Genomic DNA, 21791 nt, shown 5'->3' with positions numbered 1-21791 from the left:
GTGTGGGCCATTAATGGTGGTTTGGAATCTTGATGGCTCCCATTGACTAGGACAACTGGTTGTAGATGGCTCTGTTTACCTGCAAGCCTCCACTGCACGCGTGCAGGCCAGTCCTGGAGGAATGGAGGGGGGCTCACAGGACATGTGAACATGTCAGATGATACTAGAATCCATCTTTAAGCTGGTGTTTTTCCATTTAGAAGGAGAAGTGGGGACCCAGAGAGAGACCAAGGATTCCTGCTTTGTGTCAAAGCTATAAAAGGGGGTGGAACAGAACACAGGGGCTGCATTCATGAGAAATCCCCTAGTTACCACCTGAGCTGGAACTAATAAGAGCTGTACTGGGGAAAAGATTGGGCCCAGACTGGGAAGGCGTCTAGTCTGTGAAAGAAGCTTATTGGAACATCTCTGAGGGTAAGATTTACCTGTAATCAGTTTCTTAATGTATTAGGCTTAGACTCGCGTGTTTTGTTTTATTTTGCTTAGTAACTTACTTTGTTCTGTCAGTTATTACTTGGAACCACTTAAATCCTACTTTTTATACTTAATAAAATGACTTTGTTTATTAATGGACCCAGAGTAAGTGATTAATACCTGGGGGGAGCAAACAGCTGTGAATATCTCTCTATCGGTGTTATAGAGGGGGGGCAATTTATGAGTTTACAGAGTAAAACAGATTTATTTGGGGTTTGGATCCCATTGGGAACTGGGTGCTGGGGACAGGAGCACTTACTGAGCTGTTTTCAGTTAAGTCTGCAGCTTTTGGGGGTGTGGGTCAGACCCTGGCTCTGTGTTGCAGCAGGCTAGCGTGGCTGGCTCAACAAGGCAGGGTTCTGGAGTCCCAAGCTGGCAGAGAAAATGGGCTCAGAGGTAGTTTCAGCACATCAGGTGGCCTCTGTGACTGAACCTGTCACAGTAAGTGTCAGGACCTGCTGCAGAGCTAGTCTCCAGGCAACCTAATGAGCACAGCTGGCCTGTTGGAGGTGCCTAATTGGCTACCCTGCCTGATTGATTGGGAGAGTCAGTAGCCGGCCACATTAGCTCCTTCACCCACTTGTCCCCAGCCTTTCTCCTGCCCTGCCTCACTCCAGAGGACCCCTAACTCCAGTTCTGACCCTGATTCCTGGCTACTGATGCCAGCCCTAACCACTAGACATGACTGCTGCTCCCATCATGAGGCGCAGCCCCCAGCAGACTGGTCTCGTGACAGCATGGGAGCACGCTTGAGAATCACGCTGGGATTTAGGCATGAGCGACTGGCACCGTGGAGCTTGTTAGAGGTGGGGTGATGCTCAGAGTTAGACAGGCCAGGTCAAAATGTAGGTGCCTAGGGGGGTTAGGCACCTATGGGGTTAGCTGAGCAGGGGTCTTGTGCACGTCAGTGTTGCATGGGCACTTAAGTCCCTTGGTGGATCGAGCAGTAGGCGTGGCCATGCGGGAAGGAGACACCAGAGACGCAGGGCCACGGTTGTCACTGGTTTATTCTGCGGTCTCCCTGTCAGTGCTCCCACCCCGGCAGGCGTGGTCAGCCAGACCTCATGGTGTCCCGCAGCCAAGCCAAGTAGTTGCACACCTTAACGAACACGCCCGTCTGGTTGGGCCGGGAGCATCCTTCGAAGCCCCAGGAGGCGATGCCCTGAAGTTCCCTCTGGCAGACGAGCGGCGAGCCGGGGTCTCCCTGCAGGGCAAGCGCCGCAAAGTGCGTTAATAGGACAAGCATCACACGTAGAGAGCCCAATCCAGGCCCCTCATGCGACAGAGCTCCCCAGCCCTGCCTTTCAGAGTGAATGTGCCATGCCTACCACAGAATATCAGGGTTGGAGGAGATCTCAGGAGGTCATCTAGTCCAACCCCCGCTCAAAGCAGGACCAAACCCAACTAAATCATCCCAGGCAGGGCTTTGTCAAGCCTGACCTTAAAATCCTCTAAGGATGGAGATTCCACCACCTCCCTAGGGAACCCATTCCAGGGCTTCACCACCCTCCGAGTGAAACAGTGTTTCCTAATAGCCAACCTAGACCTCCCCAACTGTTACTTGAGACCATTACTCCTTGCTCAGTCATCTGCCACCACTGAGAACAGCTGAGCTCCATCCCCTTTGGAACCCCCTTTCAGGTAGTTGAAAGCAGCTATCAAATCCCCCCTCATTCTTCTCTTCTGCAGACTAAACAATCCCAGTTCCCTCAGCCTCTCCTCATAAGTCATGTGTCCCAGCCCCTGATCATTTTCGTTGCCCTCCGTTGGACTCTCTCCAATTTGTCCACATCCCTTCTGTAGTTGGGGGGCTCAAAACTGGACACAGTACTCCAGGTGTGACCTCACCGGTGCTGAATAGAGGGGAATAATCACTTCCCTTGATCTTCTGGCAATGGTCCTACTACTACAGCCCAATATGCCGGTAGCCTTCTTGGCACCAAGGGCACACTGCTGACTCATACCCAGCTTCTCAGCCACTGTAATCCCCAGGTCCTTTTCTGCAGCACTGCTGCTTAGCCAGTTGGTCCCCAGCCTGTAGCAGTGCACTTGTAGCAGGACTCTGCACTTGTCATTGTTGAACCTCATCAGATTTCTTTTGGTCCAATCCTCCAATTTGTCTAGGTCACTCTGGATTCTCTCCCTACGCTCCAGCGTATCTACCTCTCCACCCAGCTTAGTGTCATCTGCGAACTTGCTGAGGGTACAATTCATCCCATCATCCAGATCATTAAGAAAGATGTTAAACCAAACCAGCCCCAGGACCGACCGCTGGGGCGCTCTGCTTGACACCGGCTGCCAACTAGACATGGAGGCGTTGATCACGACCCATTGAGCCTGACAATCTAGCCAGCTTTCTATCCACCTTATATCAGGGGGTAGCCGTGTTAGTCTGTATCCACAAAAACAACGAGGAGTCCGGTGGCACCTTAAAGTAAGGTACCACCGGACTCCTCATTGTTTTTAATCCACCTTATAGTCCAATCATCCAGCCCATACTTCTTTAACTTGCTGGCAGGAATACTGCGGGAGACCGTATCAAAAGCTTTGCTAAAGTCAAGATATGGGCTTGTGTAATCCACTACGTCCGACACCTTGCGCCAGTCACAGAGGATGTGAATCTATTACACCGGTGCTGGGCTCTTCAGTTCAGGACGACCCAGCGCTGGCCCCAGGCAGGCTGTATAACCAGTCCCTGCCCTCAAGGGGTTACAATCTAAATGGACTAAGGGGAGGAAGAGAAACAAAGGCAGGAAGGGACTTGCCCAAAGTCATACAGGAAATCAGCAGCAGAACCAGGAATAGAACCCAGGAGTCCTGACTTCCAGCCCCCCTGCTCTAACCCACTAGACCCCACTCCCCTCCCAGAGCTGGGGCTAGAACCCACTGGGTTAGGATGACCAGCTGCCTTGATTTTATAGGGACAGTCCAGATTTTTGTGTCTTTTTCTTATATAGGCTCCTATTACCCCCCATCTCCGTCCTGATTTTTTCACACTTGCTGTCTGGTCACCCTACACTGGGCGCTTCTCCAGAAGGGCTGGGGAAGGGAGACCGTTCAGAAGCCAACGAAGACAGCCGGGCATCGGAACAATCCCAGCATCATTAACGAGGTCCCCCGCCAACGACCCGACATGGCTGCGCAAGAGCTGCCCAGCCAACAGCCATGTCCAGCTCGGGAACCGCTGCTTCCTCCACGTCCTTGTTTGCCCTGGAGAGCGGAAACCCGCCATTTCGGGGGGAGGGTTCGGCTGGAAAAGTCGCGTCCGTCCCACGCGGCGGGATCTGTATTGACCGGATGCCGAGGGAGTAACCCCAGTCTTTGGTCACCCTAGTTTTAGCCCAGACGACCCAATCTGAGGGGCTTTGTTTATATACACAACGATCCCCCCACCAAAAGTGTCCCAATTTTTAGCACTTGCTATCTGGTCAGCCCAGATAAAACGTTTTGGGCCAAACACCCCTAGCTGCTGCGGGGAGCCGCAGGATCGCCGAGCGCGTCGCCCAAGCCAGGCTGAGGTGACGGGACAGTTGATGATTTGCAGTGTTTTGAAGAGAGTTAATTTGGCATTTTTCCACCACTGATCCGTCCCCACCAGCCCCTTCCAGTTGTTTCTGGGTGAAGCAGAAGCCGAAGGGACCGAGAGAGGACGGCTGTGATCATTGGCTCTGAGCTCCAGGACAGCCCAGACCATGGGGATCTCAACCACTTCTGCAGGCTTGTCCCACCCGCTCCGTCCTGCCCCAGCGGGGGTCTCCATGCCCCATAGAGCCCCCAGCCCACCCTGTCCTGCCCCCTCCATCCTGCCCCAGAAGGGGGCTCCATGCCCCATACAGCCCCCAGCCTGCCCTGTCCCACCCGCTCCGTCCTGCCCCAGCGGGGGCTCCATGCCCCATAGAGCCCCCAGCCCGCCCTGTCCCACCCGCTCCGTCCTGCCCCAGCGGGGGTCTCCATGCCCCATAGAGCCCCCAGCCCGCCCTGTCCTGCCCCCTCCATCCTGCCCCAGTGGGGGGCTCCATGCCCCATACAGCCCCCAGCCCGCCCTGTCCCGCCCCCTCCGTCCTGCCCCATCGGGGGGCTCCACGCCCCATACAGCCCCCAGCCCGCCCTGTCCCGCCCCCTCCGTCCTGCCCCAGTGGGGGGCTCCATGTCCTATACACAACCCCACCTGCCCCCTCCGTCCTGCCCCAACGGGGGGCTCCACGCCCCATACAGCCACCAGCCCACCCTGTCCTGACCCCTCAATCCTGCCCCAGCAGGGGGCTCTTTGCCCCATACAGCCCCCAGCCCGCCCTGTCTCACCCCCTCCATCCTGCCCCAACGGGGGGCTCCACGCCCCATACAGCCCCCAGCCCGCCCTGTCCCACCCCCTCCACCCTGCCCCAGCGGGGGGCTCCACGCCCCATACACAATCCCACCCATCCCCTCACCTGGCAGGAGTCAGTGCCCCCGTGGACCACGCCGGCACAGATCATGTTGGGGGTGATGCGGTTGGGGCGGGTGTCCTGGCACTGGGCGTCAGGCAGAACCGTGATATTCCCACAGAGCAGGACGTCAGAGTGCAGCAGCTGGCGGGCGCAGCGAGAGTGGCCTGGAGATTTGCGGGCTGCGGGAGAGACAGTGAGCGAGAGTCTCCTGAGTTCTAGGAAATGCTCAGCCAGGCTGGATCCAGGAGATCTACGTGGGGCTCTTATCTAGCTACGTATCTATGTATCCCTGTACACCCCCTCTATCTATCTATGTATCCCTGTACACCCCCTCTATCTATCCTCATACACCCCCTCTATCTATCAATCTATCCCCATACATCCGCACTATCTAGCTACGTATCTATGTACCCTATACATCTCCTCTATCCATTCCCATACACCCCCTCTATCTATCTATGTATGTATATATCCCCATTCACCGCTCTATCCCCACACACCCCTCTATCTATCCCCATACACCCCCTCTATCTATCTATCTATCCTCACACCCCCCTCTATCTATCTATGTATCCCTATACGTCCCATCTATCTATCTATCCCCATACACCCCCTCTATCTATCTATCTATCCCCATACACCCCCTCTATCTATCTATCTAGGGCCCCTTTCTCATGTAGCACCTATCTCTGGGCGACAGCCTGGTGCCTCTCACTGCTTTAGTGTCGGCTCCTAAGGGAAGAACACAGCTTCAGCCGATGGATTCCCCTTCATCCACATCCCAGGGTATGTCTGCACTACCTGTCGAACAGCGGGTAGTGAACCATCTATCAGGGATCAATGTATCGCATCTCGGCTGGACGGGATACGTCAATCCCCGAACGCACTCCCCGTCGACTCCGGAACTCCACCAGGGCGAGAGGCGGAAGTGGAGTTGACGGGGGAGCGGCAGCCGTCAATCCCGCACCGCGAGGATGCGAAGTAAATCAGTCTAAATCGATCTAAGATACGTCGACTTCGGCTACGCTGTTCTCGTAGCTGAAGTTGCGAATCTTAGATCAATTCCCTCCCCCCTCCCAGTGTAGACCAGCCCCAGATTCCTGTCTCACGCTCCAGCTCTTTTGCTGAGCTCCTAGATTCATAGAGTTTAGGCCAGAGGGGATCGTTCGATTGTCTAGACTGATCTCCTGTATAGCAGAGGCCAGAGACTCTCACTCAATTACCCTGCACTGCGCCCGAAGACTTTAATTAGACCAACACATTTCAGTCCTCAGGAGATTAAAGTGCTGTGTGCCACAGGCAGAGAACAGGAGAGATCGAGGTGCTACCAAAGCAGAAGACCATGGTAACTGTAGGGAATTCATCACCTGAGACCCACACCCCACATTGCAGAGAGCGGCAAAAAGTCCACCCATGGTCTCTGCCAATCCAGCCTGGGGAAAATCCCTCCCCGACTCCAAATCTGGAGACCAGCTGCACCCTGAGCAGGTTGCTTTTTGGGGAGATTCTCATTCAAAAAATGGCGATTTGTTGAAACTGAATCTTTCCCGGCAACAAGGCTGCGGCTGCGATACATTTCCCAGTTTGCTAATTCCGGAGATAAAAACCATTCAAAGCGGTGGAAGGGGCCCCTTTTGACATTTTCCCAGCAGGACTCGCCAGGTTTTTTTCACTTCAAAAAACCACTTTTCATTTCAAAATTAAAATGAAAAAAAATTTAAACTCAAAATTGAAACCTGAATTGGATTTCTCTCTTCCCCCCCCTGATTCTCCATTTGGAAAAGTTGGAAATTGAAACTCGAATCAGATTTCTTTTCACCCGGCTGCCACATTTTTGGCTTGGGAAAGTTTGAAATGGAAACACAAATCAGAGTTCGATTTTTCCCCCAAGATTTTCAGCTTGGGAAATTTTTCGAGATCTCAAGATTGTTCAAAACCTCACAAATTTGCCTGGGACTGGAACCCATTTCATAGAATTATCACAGGGGCAGGGCATAAGATCAGAAAAAACCCCACCAGATCATACTCTGAGCTGGACAATCCAGGCCAGAGAAGTCCTCCCAGTTCCCCCTGTCCTGAGCTCAATAATTCAGGTTTAATGGAAGCATTTTAGAGACGGGCCTCTAGATTAGAAGGATGCCAAGCACTGAAGAATACACCATAGAATCATAGTACCGCAGGATTAGAAGGGACCACACGGGTCAGCTAGTCCAATCTCCTGTCAAGATGCAGGATTAGTTGTGTCTAAATCATCCCAGACAGACGCTGTCCAGCATCCTCTCAAAACCTCCCAGTGAAGGAGCTTCCACGACCTCCCTGGGCCCATTGCTCGACTGTTTTCACAGTTAGGCAGTTTTTCCTGTGGTTTAATCTAAATCTAGGGTGACCAGACAGCAAGTGTGAAAAATCAGGACGGGGGTGGGGGGTACTAGGATCCTATATAACAGTGGTCCCCAACCTCTTCGTCTGGCGGGTGCCAGACGAAGGACCACTGCGGCGGTGGAGCACCCGCCAAAATGCCGCCGAATTTCGGTGGCATTTCAGCGGCGACGCCTCTCGATGACGCCGCTTGCTGTCGACAAGTGGCGTCATCGAGAGGCGTCCCCGCCGAAATTTGGGGGCGACGCCTCTCGGTAACGTCACTTGTCAACAGCAAGCGGCGTCATCGAGAGGCGTCCCTGCTGAAATTCGGCGGCATTTCGGCGGGTGCTCTCCCGGGGGCCAGGTCGCGGGCGCATCGGGGACCCCTCCTTTATAAGAAAAAGACCCCAAAATTGGGACTGTCCCTATAAAATCGGGACATCTGGTCACCCTAGCTAAATCTGCTGTGCTGTAGTTTGACCCTGTGGCCTCTTGTCCTGCCCTCTGTGGCGAGAGAGAACAACTTTTCTCCATCTCTTTTATGGCAGCTTTTCAAGTATGTGAAGAGACATCCTTTCTATACACAGTACTGGGTTTACAATGGTGCCACGGCACCCAGACCATGGGCCTGCCCCCGGCTCTGCCCTGAGGCCCTGCCCACCACTCGCTCCTCTCCGCCCCAACCCTGTGTGACCAGTGGTGGGGCTTTGGGGGGGGGGAAAGGCCGGGGATGGGGGAAGGCCTCAAGGCAGAGCACAGGTGGGTCTCAGGGGGAAGAGGCCGAGTGAGAGAGGGAGCTGGGCCTCGGTGCAGAGGGGCCACGGGCCAGGCACCGGAGTGACCAAAACTGGGCACCGTCCTCCAGCTGAAGCCTCGCCAGCGCCGAGGAGAGCGGCGCTATCACCTCCCGTGACTTGCGGGCCATGCCTCTGTTAACGCAACCGACAACTGCATTCGCTCGTTTGGCACCAGCATGGCACTGCTGACTCACGCGGCGGTTGTGATCCACCCCAGCTCCCAGATCCTTCACGCCCCGTCCCTGGGAAGTTTGCTCCCATGGTTAATCACCCTCCCTGGTAAAAACCTGGCCCTTGTTTTGGGGGTTTGTTTGTGCTCCTCTACCTTTCTGGAAGGCGCTGCTGCCCCACCCGGAAAGCACACAGGTCGAATCGGGCGTGGGGCAGTCCCTAGGCAGCGGGAGCAGGTTGACGTTGCGGTTCAGGATGGCCGGCACCAGGAGTTTCACCAGCATGATGTTGTTCTGGCTGGTGTTGCTGTTGTACCAGGGGTGCGGGATGACCCGGGAGCTTACGGTCAGCTGCTCTGACCAGTCCAGATGCCAGAGGTTGTGCTCCCCGAGGCGGACGCTCAGGGTGCTGCAGTAGAAAGGAACCGTGGTCACGGGGGACGTGGCTGCGTGAAGCGCTGGCCAGACTGAAGCCCAGGGCATAACTCCACTTGACTGCGAGGGGGCCAGGATGGCACCCATAGGAGGCCAGGAAGGACCCTCCAGTCTAAGCCCCCTGCACAGCCCAGTCCGGAGACCCTCCCACACGGATTTCTGCCTCCAGCGCAGGTCGAGCTAGAGCACCCTCAATGCATCCCTGAGGGAGGTTCTCTGGCCTGAGCTATGCAGGAGGGGCAGGATGGATGGGCAGAACAGTCCCTTCTGGCCTTGGAATCTATGAGACAATGAAAGGGGTGAAGTAAAGGGCATTCAGACAAGGGGTGGAGCTAAGGATGTACATACACTGCCACACACACATATAAAGGTCAGAGTTAAGGGCACTCATCTAAGGGGTTGGAGTTAAGGACACACACAAGGAGGAAGAGTTAAGGACACACACTTACCCAAGGGGGTGGTGGAGTTAAGGGTATTCATCCAAAGTGGGGGAATTAAAGATAAACACACCTAAGGGGGCAGAGTTAAAAGCCACACATCCAAAGGGGCACAGTTAAGGACACATCCACCCAAGGGGTGGTGTTAAAGTCATTCACACCCAAGGGGTGGAGCTAAGGACATTCCCACCCAAAGGGGTGGAGTTAATGTTACTCACAGCCAAGGGGGTGAAGTTAATGTTGCACACACAAGGAGGCAGAGTTAAGGGCGCACCCACCCACGGGGGTGGTGTTAAGGACACACCCACCCAAAGGGGCAGAGTTAAGGGCAGACTGGAGAACCCCCTTCCACTGGAAGAACAGTCCCTGCAGTGCAGAGGATTCCCCCATGCCGACCAGCCCTTGACCCTCCAGCCCGTGGACGGACTTACCGGCCGGTGTTGCACCGAGCAGCCGTCACCACCCACTGCCTGTCAATCAGGGTGCCGGTGCACCGGAAACGGACCCCATCAAAAAGCGCCGCGATCCACGGATGGGAGTGCTCCTCGCACTGGAAACCCCGCAGCATCCGGGGGATGTCCTGCGCCGTGGCTGCAGGGGAGAGGGCAGGAGTTACAGCTGGACAGCCAATGGGCGTGTCAAGTGCTCACACACGCGGAAGCCCACCTCCCCAGCACCCACAGAGAGAGACATGTACAGACACACACACTCACCCCCCGTCACCAACAGCAGCACGAGGCCCAGCAGCTTCATGGCGCTCAGTTGCGGTGATGGGCAGGGCAGAAGGCTGCTGGTTCTGGGGAGGAGACAGAAAGGGGCTCGTGAATGGAGAATTGACCCCCAGATCCCATGATCACCCCACAGCCTCCACCCACTGAGACCTGCTGGTGGTTCTGATATTGGCATATGAAAAGGATAGCGTCTGTGGGCCAGATCCTCACATAACTCCAATGGAGCTACGGCCCATTGACGCCAGCTGGGATCTGGCCCCATTGACTCCAATAGAAATTTATTCCACCTGTAACCTGCACATCACCAGATGATATCTGGTCCCCTTGGCAGCTAGGCACTGCAGAGGATTATGAGTCTGCGGCTGGTTCCTCAGCTCAGCAGGCAGAGGGCCAGTGCTTCGGACCCAGCATTGCTGGGTGCAATCGGTCAATGAGGGCCTCGCCCACAGACAGGTAAGGTAATAATTGGAGATATACCCATCTCCTAGAACTGGAAGGGACCTCGAAAGGTCATCGAGTCCAGCCCCCTGCCTTCACTAGCAGGACCAATTTTTGCCCCCGATCACTAAGTGGCTTCCTCAAGGATTGAGCTCACAACCCTGGGTTTAGCAGGCCAGTGCTCAAACCACTGAGCTATTCCTCCCCCTGGTCTCCACACACACTAGTCCACGGCCCACCCTCCACGTTGAGGTTGTGGTGCCTAGCGGAAAGAGCACTGGAGTGGGACTCGGGCAATTGGGGTTTTAGTCCCAGTTCTGCTCCCCCCCACATGCCTCAATTTCCCCATCTGTGCAATAGGGAAAATGACCCCACCCTCCTAAATGGCCTGATGGAAAGCTCTGACAAGAGCTAGGGGTTATTACCTATCTCCAGTGCAAACAGAAATGCCTACGCATATTTAAATACTCTCACACACCCATACATGAACATATGCAAGTAATCCACGTAAACACGTTTCAACACACATTCGCACATGCCCACTCCCTCCACAATCACAGACCCATTTTCACACACATTTAAATGCACATTCAAACTGCCCACATGTGAATATCCACATGCAAGTACCCACATGGACACACATGTGCACAACACACACAGACACACACATGGATGCACACTCCCACATGCAAGTGAACACACACACACACACTCTAATACACATTTAAACACAAACACATGTGCAAGCATATGCTCCCCCCCCACACAAGCACACACATTTAAATATACTCACAGGCACCCACGCAAATATATACACACATTTAAACACACACAGAGTCACAAACACATGCATCAAATATACATGAGCATACATATAGACATACACAGAGGCACACACATGCATCACACACACATGTATGCCCCACACATACATGTATAGTTAAACTCATGCAGACACACACGTGTGAACATATATTTATACACACACAGAGATACACACACATGCCTATACACACAAGCATGCTAACATGTGGAGGCACACACACAAACATACACCACACATACATGCCCACAGACATATCTCAACACACACAGCGGCACACATCTCATACACACATGTACACACACACACGAACATATCAACACATGCAGTGGCACACTCAAACACGCACATCACACATACATGCATGCACACATTTAAGTACACAGAGGCACATACATGACACCAACATGTGTCCACATACATAATCCACATATATGTGTGCACACCCACAAATGTAGCCATACATGCAGAGGCACATGGAAGCACACACACATGTGTAACACATACATGTTCACAGACATGTTTAAATACCCAGGGACACACACATATGTGCACACACAAGTGTGCACACATGATCATAGCAAAACATGCATACACACAAATGTACACAGAGAGTTAAACAGAGGCACACACGTGCACACACACACACACATTCCCTTCACCCCCGACAGACCCCAGCTCCCTTCCCAAACCTACGAGGTGGCTCTGGTGCAAAGCAGCCAGGCTTTCCGGAGTAGCACCCTGCCGCGGCGCAACCCGCCACCGCCTCCTGGACGAGTCTGGACTCAACCCGGCAGTAACGCACGGTCCCAGGCGACCGAGCCCGCACTGCCCTCCTCCTGCAGACCTGGCCTGGCTATCTCCCCGCCTCGCCCGCACCGACCTGGGCTCAGCGAGTCAGATCCTGCCCCACCGCCTCCACAAGCAGCACTCGCCCCACGCCCTGCTTGGCACCCAGGCGGCTTGGATCCAGCCCGGCTTAGCTCCCCTGTCTCGCCCGCCGCGCTCCCCAGGCCGCCTGCTTTTAACCCCCAGCCAGCCCGTGGCCCCAGGCAATGGCAAGCGTCCGCTCCCTAGGAGACGCCTCCTTAATTTAGCCCCCTCCTTGCAATAAAGAAAAATGTCCCTGTGTGAGTCACTTTTACTGGGGCGGAGGCCCAGAGAAGCTGACATGCAAGCAGGCCTTTGGGGATATAGGTCACTATTGGAGCTAAGCTCACTGGGGTCCCCAGGCTGGGCAGTTTAAGCTCCAACAGCCGTCAGGTTCAGACAAGCGGAAAGAAGCTCTGGTTGCAACACGTGGTGCCTCAAGACGGGCCCCTCCCCAGAATCACTCGCCTCTGTGTGCTGCGGAATTCCTAGATTCCCAGGGCAGCAGGGCCCACGGTGATCGTCCAGTCTGACCTGTATTGCGCAGGCCGGAGAACCGCCCCGGAATAGTTCCTAGAGCAGAGCTGTTAGAAAAACATCCCGTCTTGATTTTAGACATGTCCCCGAGGAAGAATCCACCACAACCCCTTGGTGAATCGTCCCAGTGGTTAATTACTCTCACTGTCAAAACTGTCTGCCTTATTTCCAGGGGGTGGGGTTAGACCTTCCTCTGCTGGATCGAAGAACCCGTTATTAGGGATTTGTTCCCCGGGTAGATATTTATAGACGGGGAGCCAGTCATCCCTCAACCTTCGTTGTGTTAAACTGAATAAATTGAGCTCCTTGAGTCTATCACTACAAGGCCGGTTTTCTGATCCACTAATCGTTCTCCTGGCTCTTCTCCGAACCGTCTCCAATTGATCAACATCCTTCTTGAATTGGAACTGGAGGCAGGATTCCAGCCATGGTTGCACCAGGGCCAAACACAGAGGTCAAACTAACCTCTCTGCTCCTACTTGAGAGTTCCCTGTTTATGCCTCCCAGGATTGCATTAGCTTTTGTGGACACAACGTCGCACTGGGCGCTCGTGTTCAGCTGATTCTCCTCCACAACCCTCCCCGCCAAATCTTTTTCAGAGTCACTGCTTCCCAGCATAGAGTCCCCCATCCTGGATGTATGGCCGACGTTCTTTGTTCTCAGATGGATACACTGACATTAAAACACACGTTTGTGGGCCCCAGATCCAGATCACTCTGAGTCAGTGTCTTGTCCTCTTCCATATTTACCACATCATTATTTACCACTCCCACTAAGATGCCCTAGCAGAAGGGCCCATCTACACTCCAGTTGCAAACAAAGAGAGGCTGCTTCATTTCAAGACATTAAAAGGCTACGGGGTGCAGTGGGGGAGTCTTTAGTTTGTGATGGTGCATGTTGTGTTAGGCCCTACAATAACACAGAAGTACTTGGAATATTTGACAGACCGAGGGCAAAATGGGATGAGATTGGGTTAAATTAGGCTATTGAGTCATGACAAGCAAAAGCAAACAGAAATTAAATTCACTCCCAATATACTCGAAGGACAAAGGGTGACGTATATTTTAAAAGTTATTAGGGGTATTATGGTAGCCTCTAAGGCCTGGTCTACACTAGGACTTTAATTCGAATTTAGCAGCGTTAATTCGAATTAACCGTGCACCCGTCCACACCAGGAAGCCATTTAATTTGACATAGAGGGCTCTTTAGTTCGAATTCTGTACTCCTCCCCGACGAGGGGAGTAGCGCTAAATTCGACATGGCTATGTCGAATTAGGCTAGGTGTGGATGCAAATCGAACTTAGTAGCTCCGGGAGCTATCCCACAGTGCACCACTCTGTTGACGCTCTGGACAGCAGTCCGAGCTTGGATGTTCTGACCAGCCACACAGGAAAAGCCCTGGGAAAATTTGAATTCCTTTTCCTGTCCGGACAGTTTGAATCTCATTTCGTGGTTGGACGTCGGGGCGAGCTCAGCAGCACCGGCAGCAATGCAGAGCTCTCCAGCAGAGGAGTTCATGTAATCTCTGAATAGAAAGAGGGACTCAGCATAGACTGACCGGGAAGTCTTGGATCTGATCAGTGTGTGGGGCAAGGAGTCTGTGCTTTCGGAGCTGCGCTCCAAAAAACGGAATGCAAAGACCTATGAGAAGGTCTCCAAAGCCATGAGAGACAGAGGATACAGGCGGGATGCACCGCAGTGCCGTGTGAAAATCAAGGACCCCAGACAAGGCTACCAAAAAATCAAAGCGGCAAACGGATGCTATGGAGCCTGCCACCACTGCCCCACCAGTGACCGTGGACTCTGACGATGGGACAGTGTCGACGGCCAGTTCCTCGGCGATGTTTGCGGACGGGGAAGATGAGGAAGGGTTTGTGGAGGACGAGGCAGGCGACAGCGCTTACAATGCTGGTTTCCCTGACAGCCAGGATCTCTTCATCACCCTCACGGAGATCCCCTACCAACACTCCCCGGCCATTAACCCGGACCCTGAATCAGGGGAAGGAGCAGTCGGTAAGTGCTTTAAACATGTAAACTTTTATTCTTAATATTACAGGAATCTGAAGTATGTGAAAAGGAGGTCTCTATATATATGGGGATAGAACAGAAATCATCCTGGGAGATCTCCACAAAGCTCTCCAGGAGGGAATCGAAAAGCCTCCACAGGAGGTTCCTGGGGAGAGCTGCCTTATTGGGTGCTCCGTGGTAGCACACTTTTCCGCGCCAGGCTTTCATGAGGTACTCAGGGAGCATTGCCTTCCCGAGCATGGCTGCAAAAGCTCCTGGTTTGTGCTGGCTTTCACGCAGCATGCGCTCTCTATCTCCTTCAGTGACCGTCCTCAGGGTGATCTCGCTCGGAGACTCCTGCATCTAATTAGGGGAATTACTGTAATGTTACGCTTGGTCCAAAGTATTTTTAAAAAATCTCCGGACAGACGGCATAGCAGAGACTCAGCACGCAGCTGCGTGACAAGCGTAACGGAAAGCCAAAGAATCAAATGGACGCTCATGGAGGGAGGGGGGACTGAGGACGCAAGGTATCCCACAGTTCCTGCTGTCTCTGAAAAGCATTTGCATTCTTGGATGAGCTCCAAATGCTTCTAGGGTCAAACACAGTGTCCGCGGTGGGTCAGGGCATAGCTCAGCAATTTACGCACCCCCCACCCCCTCCCAGAAGTGAAAGGGAAAACAATCCTCTGTTGACTCTTTTACATGTCACCCTATCTTTACTGAATGCTGCAGATAGATGCAATGCTGCAGCACTCAACACCAATATCCTTGTCCCCCCCCCCGCCATGGGTGGCTGACGGTACAATATGACTGATATCCATTGTCATCATCAGCCTATTGGCACATGGGGCAGTGCAAAAGGACTGGTAACCATGCCGACTAGCATCATGAGGTCAATCAAGGGCGCCTGCTCCTAATTTTTCCTGGTAGATGGTGCAGTATGGCTTGTAACCATCCTCATCATAGCAACAGGGGGCTGAGCTCCATCAGCCCCCACCCTTCATGTGTAAAGAAAAGATTCAATTGCCCCTGGACTAGCAGAGGGATGCTGGGCTCCTCTCCTCCACACTCCTTAATGTCCTGTCTGGACTATCATAGCAGCTGGAGGCTGCCTTCCACTCATATCTCACTAACAAGTCACTGTGTCTTATTCCTGCATTCTTTATTACTTCATCACACAAGTGGGGGGACAATGCTATGGTAGCCCAGGAAGGCTGGGGGAATAATGGAATGAACAGGTGGGGTTGTTGCAGGAACACCCCCTGTGAATAGCATACAGCTCATAATCTATGCAGGATCTGACACAGAGCAGCTGTGCTCTCTGGTTCTCTGATACAGTGGTTCTCTAGTACACTTGCCCATATTCTAGGCAGGACAGATTCTATTTTTAGATACCAAAAAGGAGGGATTGACTCAGGAAGTCATTCCCAATTTTGGCTTTTGCGCCCCTGGCTGATCTCAGTCAGGGGCACTTATGACAGCAGCAAATAGTGCAGTGCAAAAGGACTGGTAACCATGATCATCTTATTACCAATTTATGGTATGGTAGATGGTACAGTATGGCTGGTAACCATCTCTGCTGTCATGCAAAAGCAAAAGCATACTGCTGTGTAGCGCTGCTGGACCGCCTCTGTCAGCGGCATCTAGTACACATACGGTGACAGGCACAAAAGGCAAAACAGGCTCCATGGTTGCCACGCTGTGGCGTCTGCCAGGGCAATCCAGGGAAAACGGGCTCGAAATGATTGTCTGCCATTGCTTTCCCGGAGGAAGGGATGACTGACGACATTTACCCAGAACCACCCGCGAAAATGGTTTTTGCCCCATCAGGCACTGGGATCTCAACCCAGAATTCACAGAGACAGACTAGACTGTGTTCATTGTTCGAAAAAATGTATCTTTGCAAGGAATTCACTCCCTTTTTCCCATCACACAGCTTCGACTGTCTCCAGACCTGCCACAGCATCCCCCTCACAGAGGCTGGCAAAGATTAGGCGGCGAAAGAAAAAGACACGGGACGAGATGTTCGCTGAACTTATGGGGTGCTCCCGAGACGAGGCGGACCAGCAGAGCCAGTGGAGGGAGATCCTCTCTCTGTACCAGCGCTCACACAGCGAACGGGAGGAGAGGTGGCGTGAGGAAGACAAGCAGGTGACTCAAACGCTGCTTGGACTAATGAGGGAGCAAACGGACACGCTCCGGCGCCTTGTGCATGTTCTGCAGGACCGCAGGCAGGAGGACAGAGCCCCCCTGCAGTGTATCTGCAACCGCCCTCCCCCGCCACAAAGTCCCATACCCCCCTCACCCAAAATAACCAGAAGGAGGGGCGCCAGGGGCCGTGAAAACTGTCACTGCACCCCAGCAGAGTGCTCAAGTACCCAAAAGCTCTCATACCCTAAATTTTGAGAAGTCCTTTCCTTCCCGCCTCACCCAAGCCCCCGTCCCAGTTTCATCCCCTAACTGTCTAGTTGATAATAAAAAATACTTTTCTGTTAATTACTGTTTCCGTCATGTTCTTTTAGAGGAGACTGTGTTTGAAGGGAGGGAAGGGGGTTGGTAATTGGACAGGACAATCACCTTTACCAGGGTACAGACATGGGGGCAGGATCAGCAGCAGGTCACACACACACTGCAGTCAGTAGGCACCCTGGTCGGTATGGGAGGTAGTTTGCAGGTTCTGTGTGGGTGGGGGGGTACGTGACTTTGTAGCCGGGGAGGGGGATTACAGATCTCATGCAACGGTCCCTGTCCTGGACCACAGAGCCACGCAGCAGAGGAATCTGTATCCGTCCTCCCCCGCCAAAAGGCCACATAGCCCCCGCACACAGAGTCCCAAAAAGGAGGGATGGCAGGCTCCGTTGAAACAACCAGTCCGGCACTGCAGACCGCTCTGGGAGCAGGAGCCTGTCATTCCTCGAGTTTAGAGACGGTCTTTACATCACCGCACACCCAACCCAGCACAGTCCGCGTCCCAGTTTCAACCCTTTAATGCAAAGTCATCAATAAAGAAACCTTTGTAAAGTTACAGTGGAACATGTATTTTATTTTTAAACGTGTGTTGGAAGTAGGGGAAGCGGGGTGGACGGGGTATGTAACTGCAGATGCTAGTCAACAGTAACTTGGTAAAGAAACAGGGGCAGGTTCAGTTTCTATGTAAAGAAACTGAACAGTCACAGGTCACGCTGCTCGCTGCTCGCTGGTACTTGAAGAGTTCCTTGTCGCTGTGCAAGGCGCCTGCATAGGGCTTCACGAGCCAGGGCATTAGCGGGTAGGCTGGGTCCCCGACGATCACTATAGGCATCTGCACATCCTCAAGAGTTATTTTCTGGTCCGGGAAGAAACTACCTTCCTGCAGGCATCTAAACAGACCAGAGTTCCTGAAAACACGCGCGTCATGAACTTTGCCTGGCCACCCGACGTTGATGTTGGTAAAACGTCCCCCATGGTCCACCAGTGCTCGTAGCACCATTGAAAAGTAGCCCGATTTCTCAGCAGCTGACTGTGGAAGAGGTGGACAATAAGGTGCGAGGAGTTGACAACGACCATAACTGCAGCGGGATCCGTGCTCGCAGTGCTGTGGTGCCCGCGCTGTCACTGAGCAGAAAAGTGCACGAACAGATTGCCCGCAGGCGCTTTCAGGGAGGGAGGGAGGGCGTGATTGACGGTTCAATGATGACAGTTACCCAAAACCACCCTCGACACATTTTTCCCCCAGCATGCATTGGGGGGAAATCCCAGAATTCCAATGGGCAGCGGGGAGTGCGGGAACTGTGGGATAGCTTCCCACAGTGCACCGCTTCCAAAGTCGACGCTGGCCCCGTTACTGTGGACTCACACAGTCAAATTAGTGTATTTAGTGTGGATACACAAATTCGACTTCATAACGTCGATTCCACAAATTCGACTTAAGTTGATTCGAAATAGTCTTGTAGTGTAGACATACCCTAAGAGTTACAGCCAAAGCATGAGCTCCATTGTGCCAGGCACTGCACAGACCCTGACCGATATCGGGGATCCTGTTGTGCCAGGCAATGCACAGACCATGACTGAAATCAGGGCCTCGATGTGCCAGGTGCTGCACAGATCCCGACTGAGATCGGGAACCCCGTTGTGCCAGGCACTGCACAGACCCTGACCAGGTACCAGCCTCGACAGGGCTGCAGTGCAGAATGATTCTACTGTTATGGGCACCAGGTGGTGCTATTACATATGCTCTTACAAGTCTTCCCCTTAATGCCTGGGCAGTGGCCAGCCTTTGAAGACGTACCTGTTGTTGTTGATTTTGTGCTGTAGTTTTCTTTGTAGCAGAGCTGTTGCAAGCAGCAGGGAAATTGGCTCCTTCCTTAATTACTCTAATGAGGGCCACTTGCTCCCTGGTTGTTGGTGCTTGAGCTGAGTATACCCGCTGTGGTCGTTTGTGACTGCCTCTGCTCCAGGACTAGTATCTACAGTATAAATCAACCAGGTTGCACAAACAGCCAGCCTCCGTAGTGCTGCTCTCTCCTCCAATGGCAAGCGGAGCATCAAGGCCCCAGTTTCTGCTACCCTAGAGCAGAGAGGTAACAGGGCCTTGCTTTGGAGACCGTGTCGTGCAGACACTCCCCATAGGGCTGAACTTTCCCGGCCTCCACTTCTGCTCAAAAGGGGAATTGTCGCGTGAAACCACTGGAGATATTTCCAGCAACAAGCCAGGGAGAATCTACACAGGGCGCAAATATTTAATAATGGGCTCTGCAATCTAGCGGAGAAAGGTCTAGCGCAATCCAACAGCTGCAAGTTGAAGCTAGACAAATTCAGACTGGAACTGAGATGAACTTTTTAACGGAGAAGATAATTAACAGGGGTCACAGGGGGGTGCGTTCTCCATCACCGACAATGTTTACATCACAAGTGGCCGGTTTTCTAAAAGAGCTTCGCTAAGAATTATTCTGGGCGAAGTTTTGGGCTATACAGAGGTCAGACTAGATCAGGGGGTCTCAAACTGTGGGTCGGGACCCCTAAGTGGGTCACGATGTTATTTTAATGGGGTCGCCAGGGCTGGTGTTAGACTTTCTAGGATCCGGGCCCAACGCCAAAACCCAACCCCCACCACCTGGGCCTGGAGCCCAAGGCCTTCAGCCCTGGGCAGTGGGGCTCCGGCTACAGGCCTCCTGCCAGGGGCTGAAGCCCCTTGGCCTTCAGCTTTGCCTCCCCACCCACCAGGATGGCAGGGCTTGGGCTTTGGCCCCACTGCAGGGGCGGGGGGGCTCAGGCAGGTCCCTCCTCCTGGGGCCATGTAGTAATTTTTGTTGTCAGAAGGGGGTCGGGGTGCGGTGACTTTTGAGACCCCCTGGACTGGATGCTCACAGGGATCCCCTCTGGCCTTGGAATTTATGAATCTGGGACTCAAGGCCTGCAGCCCAGTGCCTCTGCAATTACCTGCGGTGACAAAGTTCCTCCTCGACCTTGGTGGGTCCTGCGCTTACTGGCGGATTTGCTCGCCTCACAGATTCACCCTGTGGGTCGGGAAACAGCCCAGAGACCTTCCCCTCTGGTAGAAGCCACAGTCCAGGTCAATTCCTCCTCTGTTTGATCAGGAGTTGGGAGGAACCTGGGCCCACCCTCTACTCCGGGTTCCAGCCCAGAGCCCTGTGGATCGCAGCTGTCTAGAGTGCCTCCTGGTACAGCTGTGCGACAGCTACAACTCCCTGAGCTACTTCCCCATGGCCTCCTCCAAACACCTTCTTTGTCCTCACTATCAGACCTTCCTCCTGATGTCTGATAACACTTGTACTTCCCAGTCCTCCAGCAGTATGGCTACTCACGCTCAGCTCCTTGCATGCCTCTTGCTCCCAGTTCCTCACACGCACTTCCTCTCCTCTGGCTCCCCCTTGGCCTGACTGGAGTGAGCCCTTTTATAGCATCAGAGGGGCCTTAATTAGAGTCAGGTGCTTAACAGCCTCACCTGACTCTTAGCAGGTTAATTAGAGGCAGGTGTTCTCAGGGGGAGGGATGGCTCAGTGGTTTGAGCATTGGCCTGCTAAACCCAGGGTTGTGAGTTCAACCTTTGAGAGGGCCATTTAGGGATCTGGGGCAAAAATCTGTCCAGGGATTGGTCCTGCTTTGAGCAGGGGGTTGGATTAGATACCTCCTGAAGTCCCTTCCAACCCTGATATTCTATGATTAGCCTGGAGCAGCCCCTGCCCTGGTCACTCAGGGAACAGAAAACTGCTTATCCAGTGGCCAGTGTATCTGCCTTCTACTACTCTGCCATTCCCAACTGGCCTGGGTCTGTCACACTACAGTCAAACCACCCATCATGAGTCCCACTCAAAAGCCCAGGAAAAGCTTTGTGATTCCAAATGATTTTTTCCTGTCTCAAGATGAAACAAAAATTAAGTCAGCTCCTGCGAACCATTTCGTTGGGGGTAAGTCCAAACTATTTCCTTGCTGCGTCGAGCCTTTTTTACAACCTTTTTGGACACACGCTGAAATTTCGAACCGGCTTGTTCGTTCTGTGAAAAAATGGTGCTGTTTTGGGACCCCCCCAGAAATGGTTGAAATATCGGAGGGAAACTTTGGAAAACCGGGGGAGGGGGGGATGGAAAAAGGGAATGTTCCAGTAGAGACATTTGTCAAAACTGCTCCTTATTCCCACACAAACAAGCTGGGACATCGTGTGCCCTCAGAGTGAATTTTTTTCCAGCAGGTTGTTGTTTCATTGAGAAATTCACTTTTCAGAGTCCAAAACTATTGGCGGCGGCGGGGGGATTTCAAGAGCCAAAATGTTTCATTTCGGCTTTTTCATTTCTAAATGGCATTTCAGATTTGTCTGGCCATTAAAACACACACACACAGAGCAGAGCCCAGCCCCTCCAGCAAGGGTCAGTCCTAGGACCAATCCTTTTCAACTTATTCATAAATGATCTGGAGAAAGGGGTAAACAGTGAGGTGGCAAAGTTTGCAAATGCTACTAAACTGCTCAAGATAGTTAAGACCAAAGCAGATTGTGAAGAACTTCAAAAAGATCTCACAAAACTAAGTGATTGGGCAACAAAATGGCACATGAAATTTAATGTGGATAAATGTAAAGTAATGCACATTGGAAAAAATAACCCCAACTCTACATACAATATGATGGGGGCTAATTTAGCTACAACGAATCAGGAAAAAGATCTTGGAGTCATCGTGGATAGTTCTCTGAAGACGTCCACGCAGTGTGCAGAGGCGGTCAAAAAAGCCAACAGGATGTTAGGAATCATTAAAAAGGGGATAGAGAATAAGACGGAGAGTATCTTATTG

At 52.9% G+C, this 21791-nt stretch overlaps 1 protein-coding gene across 3 annotated transcripts; it reads right to left on the bottom strand.

Moving 5' to 3' along the window:
* Positions 1–1490: 1490 nt before the first annotated feature.
* Positions 1491–20359, bottom strand: LOC123351652 (trypsin-like). Of its 3 annotated transcripts, none has more exons than XM_044991148.1 (6): positions 20315–20359; positions 9815–9897; positions 9533–9692; positions 8385–8638; positions 4905–5080; positions 1491–1678 (listed from the first exon to the last, which is right to left on the bottom strand). In XM_044991148.1, the coding sequence occupies exons 2-6, from the start codon at positions 9852–9854 to the stop codon at positions 1526–1528; spliced, it is 783 nt and encodes a 260-aa protein (XP_044847083.1). In that variant the 5' UTR covers positions 9855–9897; positions 20315–20359; the 3' UTR covers positions 1491–1525. The 3 variants fall into 3 exon arrangements, with proteins under 3 accessions (XP_044847083.1, XP_044847084.1, XP_044847082.1); XM_044991149.1 differs by lacking the exon at positions 20315–20359 and adding an exon at positions 18778–18872; XM_044991147.1 differs by lacking the exon at positions 20315–20359 and adding an exon at positions 12432–12548.
* Between the last annotated feature and the right edge of the window lie 1432 nt (positions 20360–21791).

The sequence above is a fragment of the Mauremys mutica genome, chromosome 17 (genome assembly GCF_020497125.1).
Source record: "Mauremys mutica isolate MM-2020 ecotype Southern chromosome 17, ASM2049712v1, whole genome shotgun sequence".
Taxonomy (NCBI): Eukaryota; Metazoa; Chordata; order Testudines; family Geoemydidae; genus Mauremys; species Mauremys mutica.
This window is presented reverse-complemented; position numbering and strand designations above follow the sequence as displayed.

Coding starts and splice junctions, on each gene's coding strand:
- LOC123351652 (XM_044991148.1), bottom strand. CDS start 9,854: ATGAAGCTGCTGGGCCTCGTGCTGCTGTTGGTGACGGGGG. Junction 9,693..9,814: donor GCTGCTGTTGGTGACGGGGG/GTGAGTGTGTGT, acceptor TCTCCCCTGCAG/CCACGGCGCAGGACATCCCC. Junction 1,679..4,904: donor GGGGCACTGACTCCTGCCAG/GTGAGGGGATGG, acceptor CTTGCCCTGCAG/GGAGACCCCGGCTCGCCGCT.